Here is a 9,870-nt window from a genome sequence, read left to right on the forward strand (position 1 = left end):
GTAAGTAGTAAGTAGTAGTAGTAGTAAGTAGTAGTAAGTAGTAGTAGTAGTATAGTATAGTAGAGTAGAGAGAGAGAGAGAGAGAGAGAGAGAGAGAGAGAGAGAGAGAGAGAGAAAATTTCCTTACAATTTTCTTAAATTGAAAATAAATTTTTTAAATTTATATCTTAATTATTGCTTAAATGGAAAAAACGCGCAAAAAATTTATGGAATTGTTGAACCCTGCAAAGAGAAAATATTACGAATAGGAATATCTAAATTGAGATTTCAATTTATTAAAAATCGTGTATTCCGATATAATTGGTTTCTGATAGATTGAAATCTTAATATTAATTCCTAATATTTTCTTCATTATGCGCAAGATCTTAAATCGTGTTTTTCATTTTTCCTAAAATTGAATAAGTTATCTGATGATTGATCTCTGGCATCAACCTACTTCGAGATTTCTCGATACCATACGAGAGCGTTGCTCTCTTTTTCAAGAGGTCAACATATTCACATGTTGTCAAAGGAGGAGATGAAGGAAGTGCCACCGATCAAGTACGTGCGCTACCTCAAGAACATCAACTAGGACGAAATCTCGAAAGCGTCAGAGGAGACGAAAATCGTCCAGAAGGTAGCGATGGAAGAGCCGAAGGAGAACAATGATAAGAAAAAGGATCTACAGGCATATGTTCATCAGTTTGGTGTTACCATTCAAAAACTCAAGAAAATGCTGAAAAGAAAATACAAAGAAGTGTAACTTTCATCAAATTTTTCCATTAAATTTACGTTTGTATTTAGCAGCAAAATATTTTTTAAATTTGTAATTCTTGTAATTTTTTTAGATAATTATTACGTCGTAAGTTAATAAAAATATAAATTATTATCTTATGAATAATAAAATATCTTGTAATTTCTTTAATATATGATTTTAATTATTTACTGAAATGAAATTCCCTCTTCTGACATTAAATAATTTAAAACTTATTAATAATACATTTTTTTAATTTACAGACATTTATAAGCCACTTTAATCTTTATTAAATGTTGAATAATAATTTATTAAATAATAAAACGGTTTTTTATTTGCATCTAATTCTCAGGTTTATTATTTTATATAGTTGCGAACGAATAGACGTGACATCCAAACGGTAGCGGAAGTACTATAATTACGCTGCAAATAAGATCTGTTCTCTCTTTCTCTATTATGGCGAACGAGACTAAGCTGATTTCCGCTGTCGTGCTGTTTGCATTCAACAATGCGACTGTCTGACAAACAGAGAAACGCGCCGCAGCAAAAGCAAATGCGTTCGTCGATGGTGTATCCTTTCACAGAAGACAAATGCGAGTCCTTGTTCGCATTCGCGCTCTCTCCTAGTCTCTTTCCCATGACAGAGGCACGCAATGTGCGTAATACGTTTACTACCAACAGCAATCGGGGAAGAATGTACAGGGCGAAACGGGGTAAACCAGAAATGGGAAGTCGCTAGGCGAAAACGAAGAACGATTCGTTTACGAGACAGTTATACAAAGGATGAAAGCGATAGAAGTTCTTTTATTCATTATTTTTGAATAAACCTTCTTGATTAAAAGAGCTCATATTGATATAATGAAAAATTAAACAATAATAATAATCCGTGCTGAACTATTATTAAATGATAAGGAGATAATAATTTATAGATCGTTAAGTATTATTTTAAATTAAAGTATTAATTTAAATATTATTTAAAGTTAAAATTAAATTAAACTCAAGTTAGATTATATATTTTTTTAATTAAAATAATATTAGCGATAATTAATAATAAACTTTGTACGTAAATAAATTTATTAATTTTATTCACGATCGTTTACTGTAGAAAGCTATTAGCCTGAAGGATCAATTAATATGAAACTTTGTTTGTGACTAGTCAATATTTCTCAAACGTTAAGTTAAAAATTGTCTTTCCACCATGTTATCTCGTCTTTTGTAAACAATTTCCCCGGATGCAGCACGAAATAAGTATGCGCGGAAAAATTAAGGCAGAAAGGATAATGTTGATAGACAGATGGAAAATGAGAATAAGGGTAGATAGAGGAGGTACAGGCGGAGAGTGAGAGCGCGAGAGGATCGAAATGCATTCGTGATCCCCCGGAGAACTACCTCGGCAAAGCTCTGCCGCAGTATACTAAATCACCATCCCCCAGTGGGGAGTACGTCCATATACCCTGGCGAGATGACGGGGGAATGAGTAGTGTGGGCAAACCTCGGTCATTCTTTATATTTTATTCACGTTTCATTTCATTCCCGGACTCCATGTAGCCGAAAAGAGCAGACGGGAAGCTGTAACGAGAACAACAGTGCATCATCGTGAGAGACATAGTCTCACGGCATGCAGCCGGAGATACGTACATGCGATGATACATCGCCATAACGACCTATGTATTCTCGTTGTTTTCGAAAGAATAGTAATCGATCGAAATATTAGAAACTTAATTCTTTCATATATAATACAATACAAGCAATTTGACTGAATTGGTTTCAATTTTTATCTCTGATCGTATTTGCTTCTTGCGAATTAAATTGACTCATTGTTTTAATTACTGATTATATTACTGGTTTACCAATCGCAGTTGAGAATATGTGCTGGTACATTTTTATTTAATAATTCATCATGTTCAATTTTTATCATTAGGAATTTATTGCGACTGTTATAATGGAAGAATATAGTCGATAATATTACCAAAACGAAAAGTATTGTATTGTGCGGAAGATAAATAGAATAAATACTATCAATTTTTTGCATAACTATAATTGTATAATTTTAACCGTTTCATTAATTTTATCAAATTTGCGTTTAATTTCTTACTGAAAATGACTTAATAATAAGATCGAAACATTTCTAAGAAGAAAGAAATTTGAAATATATACAAATCTGGCTTATAGCTCCTTCTTATTATTTATTGTTTATTATTTATTAAGCCATTATAAGATTACTTTTACTTAATTCTTTCACTGAAAAAAATATTTGATTGAAAATGGATAAAGCAGAAAATTTTGATTATATCAATCGGAATTGTCTGCGTTGAAATAGTAATAGCAGTACAGAATATTTTTGAAAAGAATTTATTTACGTGAATTATTGCATGCGACGGGCTTCATCGCAATAATTTTTACATCTAATATGTAATTAAACATGAATACGTATTATCGAGGATTATAATCATAAAAAAATGAGATTATATATAAATAAAATAAATGTAGAACTTTTTTAAATACTGAATAATTAAGTATTATAAATTAGCGAAAGTTTTTAGATGATTTATATTTAGTTAAGATGGAATAGCTAGTTGCAGTTTATTTCAGCTTATAATTTATTAACATGGTATTTGTACGACAATTATAAAAATAAGTAAACGAGATTGATGCTTTAGATTACATTCTTAAATTCAGAAAGAATCTGAAGAATTCGAAATTGCGAGTAATAATAAGTATTACATGAACTTAAAGGATAAAGACAAGAAATATCGTATAAAACTTCTTGCAAGATTTATTTCAAAGAGGACATCAAAAGATGGAAAACGCGGAACAATATGTTAGTTCGGCCACAAGAAAATATCATATATGTTTCACCGCATACACATAAAATCTGCATTCTTCTTTTATAACATTGCATCATAAAGTCAGCCACGTAAAGACAACGAATCGAAAGCTTCCTTCTATTTCAAACGTTGCAACAAGTCGGAAACTCGTTCGTGTCATCCTTCCAACAGTTTTATTCCAACGGTATGATGTATCATTTTTATTGCCGGTCTTAGTGACAGTTTTAAGCTTGCAGCATCGCGAAAAGTTAGAACATACGTCACAGAGAGAAATGTTTCTGCTTTTATATTAACGGACAAATAAAAACCCACTTTTATATTAACAGACAAAAAATTTTTATTATTTATATAATTAATATTAATTTATTATTTAATAGAACAGAATGGGAGAATTGCAAATGTAAATAATATTATTGTAACATATTAAAATAGTGATAATTTCTGATTTCTTGCACACAGCGATAGTTTGATACACGTTTAGTGTCATACTATACATTATAGAATGCACACGTTGTTTAAAATAAATATCATTATATGTTTTCAATGTTTTTGAAGCAAGAGAGAATGAGGCAACTGCGAATATCTAAGAAAACAATTACAATTATTATTAATTATGGAATTGTTATTTATAAATTATATAAATATTTATTCAAATATTATTTGGCTTTAAGTTTAAATAATTAACATTCACATATTATCAATATAAATTATAATTTTAAACAAAAAACAAACCTCTTCAATATTACCTCTGCATGTTAATTCTAAACGGTAAAAATTTTGTTTTTTGTTTAAAATTATAATTTACATTGATAATATATGAATAATAATTATTGTAGTTTAAAAGTAAATAATTAGAATATTTTCTTTAAATAAGGACTTTTACAATTGATAAATAATCATCTATTATTTAATTTTTCTCTTTATAGATACTCACAATTCCGTTAATCCCTAATATTAATAAATATTCTTCTAATATTAATAAATATTCAAAAATATATAAAATGATAAGACTGATGGCATTTGGAATAAAATTTAAGAAACAAAAAGACGCGAATAAAGAGAGATTTCTACGTTATTATTTATTCTGTAATGTAAAGAGAATATCCGAACAACGGGTATTAAAATCCTTCTTGCGTATTTATTTTTCGTTTACGCGCATCTGAGCGTCCCCACATCTTTCAACGTTTTTACGTCTCACGCATTAAATGCCATAGGATTGTTTACGTCGAAATATTTGACTAGTGCAACTGTGTTTCGCTATGCAGTGGCTGACTATCAAACGAGTTTGCTACTGAAAGGCTAACTTTACCCCCGTCGTCGGACCATAAAGTGCCCTATCTACTGCAAGACTACTGCGAAATATAGATCCTTGCCAGAAATTCAAATTTCCGATGTTGCACAGGCGCCCGTAATCTCGATTAAAGAGCCAGGGTGTCTCTATTTTATCTACCCATCGCTTTTATCGACTTTGAAATGTATCATTTTCACAAGTTCAGAGTAAATTTCTTGTTAATAAACATAATCTCGTTAATAAAAAAAAATAATTTTTAAAGCATTTTTATTTACAATATTTGAATACACATATTTAGATATAGAATTTCTCTGATATCTTTTCAACACCCTGTATAATGGACTACAGATTTCCGCAGTTTGATCGGGTGAATATAACTAAGCTGTTTCTCATGACTGAGCGATTAAAGCAATTTCGACATGCTCAAGTTGTGATCCGTTACATGCACAGCGAAATTACACAGGTGATTCCGACAATAGGGGGTGTAACATGATAACCCAATATTGAATATATTCTATGATAATGTTAGTCTAAACAAAATTTCTATAAACTACATGTGCATTCATTTCGAAACTGATTTGTTTTATATTACTACAAATATTTGGAATAATATATATCCATTACTTCAAAAGTGATATAACTCGTGCAAAACGTGATATTTGATTTATTATCATGAATTAGATAAATATTACTTTATCATCAAAAATGAATTAATCTAACTTCATAATAAAATCATCATAATTCAAAAAGAATGATTTTTTAGAAGTTGTGAAAGGAAAATGACAAAAATGACATTTGACAAACACTGAAAAAAAAAGATTGGCTGCTGCAACAATTAGATGGTAAAATATAGTATAGTATTTTTAATTGACTGCAACAGCCAATTTTGGTTTGCAGCAGCCAATTTTTGGTTGTGTTAGCCTTTAATCCGCAATGTCAGGATTTCGGTAGGCTATCACAACTAAAAATTGATTGCTGCAATCAATTAAAAATCCTATGCCATATTCAGCCAATCTTTTCTTTCAGTGCACATTACGAGTATATTCTTTTTTTCGATATTATATGATAATAAAGGAACAATATTTTATTTAATTATATTTAACTATATTTAATTTTTCGAAACATGAATATAGTTTATAAAATAAATATATAGCTTTACTCTCTAAAATTTATTCAATTGGAATTTGAGATAAAAATATAAAATATTTCGGCGAAATAGCAATTGGCGAAAGTTATTATTATTGACCGGGGAATTTATATCGCCCATTATGCTTTCGCCTAAATTATCCTAGGTACCCCTCTCCTCGTCAGGCTCGCCGCGCTATAAAGAGCAAACAACTTTTTTAATAAACTCGATTGGCGGCCGACACGCCAAGCGTTATGTCGCACATTACAAGTCGAGCCGACTGCAACAGCAGTATCGCCTTAATGCTTGCGGTTGCTCCAACAGCGTGCTCGAAATTGAAACACTGCACACGAGCAATACTCACCCGCCCCCGCTCGATCCCACGCCGATAACGCGCGCTATAAATCTCACCTCTACCACATCGCCGTGCACCGAAAGTTTTACGATCGAGATAAACTGCTCGCACATCCCACTCACTAGATTCACAACGCATGAATACGAAGAAAATTCAAAGAAAACGGAGCCACGAAATCGCGGAATGCTAATCACGCAGCGCACAATCTGCAGGATAACTCCTGCTCCTGTTTCCGTTTGCTTTGATCGACAAAGACTAAATAGTATTTTATGAGTAAAATACAGCATTAATATTTGTATTTTTATCAGAGCTCAACGACGTTTTCAAACCTCAGCATTGTAATTCATTATAATTCGTTATAATCATACTGTTGTTTTTTTAATAACTCTGATCTCTGTTCTCATTTTCCTAAACTCATAATTAACAATGATATAAATATTACGAAATATATATTGTAATGTATTTTCTCTCTCGTTTGGTTTCAAATTTATGAGACGAATATTTTTTGAGACTAAAATTATTTTTCACATCCCAACGATTTTCTCTTGTTCTCGGATCCATGATTTGCGCGATTCGAATTTAATATCTACTTGAATAAAAATTTTATTTATATTTAATATTAATATTTTTGTGCAGTTTCATGTAAAGCTCCAACAATTTACGCGGAAACAACTTTAACTTAAATACTGCATGTTTAACGATCGCGCAAGTATTCACGTAACGAAAGAGAATATCTTACCGTACATCTGCTGAATCCCGTGGCGATCGTCCTCCGGCAACTCGTAGTTGGGGCTCAGTCCTTGGTACCAGGGATACATGAGAGCACCTTGGACCGAGCTGTGTGCCAATCCTAGGGAATGGCCGAATTCATGAGCAGCCACCGCGAACAGACTAGTGCCTGAAAGAAATACAAAAATATTCAAGACTGACGCGACCGAATATTAAGGCATTAGATATGTATATTCCTCATTTTGATATCCGCCATTTTGATTCTATTTGATTATTATAGTACGATTAGTGACAAAGGTAAATATTAAATAAGAAGAGCTCGCCTCAAATTTTGATAAAAATATACTGAATCGATGCGTTTTCGCGTAAAAATAAAGCTTTGACAAGAAAGTGTCACTCTGCTCTGCAAACCGAAATATTAATCCGAAAGTCGACGACTATTCGGATTATTAGAATCTGTCACAGCAGTGGTTCACTGCGTTAAAAACACAAATTCACTACTTTAGCAAAGAATTTATGTTTTTAAAGCATAGTTAAACCACTATTATAACAAATTTTCTATTATAAGTCGAATGATCGAGTCGTCGATTTTAATATCTCAATTTGTGAAGCGATACTTTTTTCTTTATTTTAAATCTTTATTTTTACGCGAAAATGCAATTTCATGTATTTTTATTAAAATTTGAGCTCTTCTTAACATTTATTTTTGTTACTGAGTGTACTTTAACCTATCAATCAAGAGGAACCAAGATGGCAGATGAGAATATCTACATATCTAATGCCTCAGTTTTATTTGTGAGATGCGTCTCGCGTTAACTGCAATATTTACTTAGTACGAAAGACAAGAGTTGTATACAGATTTGCAAGAACATATTGAACTTTGGCAAATATTTCGCGCAGGCAAAAACGAAATCGTTATGAAACAACTGTAACATCAATATAATGTTTTTCGAAGGACAAAATAATATATTTGGGGACATAATTTTTTATAAAGTTATTTCAATAGCAACATTCATCTGAAATTTAATGTAACTGAGATGCATTTTTCTGCATTATTTCAAAATCAATTTCTACATCATGTCTTTTGATAAAAATGTTCGAAGTAGTTTTATCTTTGATATCTTTATCTTTATTTTCTTTACTACCTCCAAAGACACCAAGTCATGGTAGTAGAGAAAAGCGTATCGAAACTTTTTCGTGTTCACGTGTTGAGTTTTCCGGGCAATTGCATCGGGAATTGCCACCGCTGCCGTCACCACCGCCGCGGAATCTCCGCCTTCATTTCGTTTCGTTTCGTTTCGCTCTGATTCGATTCCAACCCACATCGAGGAACTACTTTTCTAGATATGGGTTAGGATCGTAAAGCGATCGCCGATTCGAAGAGAGTTGCTGTCACCAAAAAAATTGATAGTATAGCGAATCGTTGCTTGCATTGCCGAGAAAAACGGTATTTTGTTGCTGAAACTTGGCGAAAAATTCCTAGCCATTAATTTTTCGACCATTCGAAAAATTCGACCATTATAAAAACTATGTAATTACTTATAAATTCGTCTCGTTGCAAAAGGAAAAATCTCTAAAAGATTATAAAATATTTATATAAAAATATATATAATTTATATATATATGTATGCCATAAAAAATTATATACTATATGTATATATTTAAAATATTCAACAAAAGATTAAGATTTAAGATTTATTAGAATTCGTATTTACCTGTGCAAATCTATACTTTGTTGCTAAGCAAATAACTCCAAGAGTAAGTAATCAAAATTTACAATATCTCTCTTTATAATTTTTCTATAAAAGATTTAACGCAATTGTTGCAAATCCAGTTCAAAGCTATCGCACATGAAATATCATCATTCGTTTAAGCGTATGGACATAAAACCTCGTAGGCGACATAAAGCGATAAGTATAAAACGTACATAACATGAATAAAGGTGTTTGCGAATTACTGAGGATATCTATTCGTGATTTTCTGTTTTTATCGTGCAAGCTTTTGAAATACAAAGCAATAAAACCAGATTACAATTGCTCGGAATAGCGTTTATTGTTTATCATCGATCCGGCTTACGCACATTATCCTGGGATCCCGTCAAGAGCTTTCTCTGCCACCAAAAATATTACTAGGATGACGAGTACACATTACACTACAACGCGCAACGAAGAAACTTATGTTATATTCAGAGAGAGAGATTGTTTCTTCTTCAAGTCTTCTCTCTTTCACGCCGTATTCATCTCTTGTGAGTTAAATGAGCAGAAAGACGACTAAAAACGTGACAACGCGACTTCTGTATCGCGTAAAATTCTAATGTACGAGAAATTATTTGACGCATTTTATATAATATTGTAAAAGTTAATTAATATGGGACCACGAATAAAAGCATTACAAAAGAAACAGCATCCTTGCCTACTTTTTATATGTAAAAAGAGAAAGATACTTTTATCCCTCAAATTATCTCCTTAACGAATTTATATAAATGTTTATAAAAGGATCGTCATTTCAATATCTAAGATGGATATTTTATTTATTTTTTATTTGTCTAGTTATCCTCGACTCTGATCAGCGAATACTCATAAACCATTAATCTAAATGATCATCGCAAGTGGTATCACCCTACAACGCCAACAGTTAATAATTCTCGTTAGGAAAACGCAATTAATGGCGAAGTGGCCGTCGCTGTAAATTAACCTCATTCGAAGGAAGGAAAGAGAGAGAGAGAGAGAGAGAGAGAGAGAGAGAGAGAGAGAGAGAGAGAGAGAGAGAGAGAGAGAGAGAGAGAGAGAGAGAGAGAGAGAGAGAGAG

The 9,870-nt window shown here is 31.8% G+C and overlaps 1 protein-coding gene across 1 annotated transcript in view; it reads right to left on the reverse strand.

Moving 5' to 3' along the window:
* Positions 1-9,870, reverse strand: part of LOC105619127 (matrix metalloproteinase-17) — a 182,445-nt gene that overhangs the window by 21,730 nt on the left and 150,845 nt on the right. Inside the window, exon 6 of the mRNA XM_012200657.1 lies at positions 7,073-7,231. Coding sequence (XP_012056047.1) covers positions 7,073-7,231 — 159 coding nt within the window. The remainder of the gene's footprint in view (positions 1-7,072; positions 7,232-9,870) is intronic.

The sequence above is a fragment of the Atta cephalotes genome (assembly GCF_000143395.1).
Source record: "Atta cephalotes unplaced genomic scaffold scaffold00019, whole genome shotgun sequence".
NCBI classification, from domain to species: Eukaryota; Metazoa; Arthropoda; class Insecta; order Hymenoptera; family Formicidae; genus Atta; species Atta cephalotes.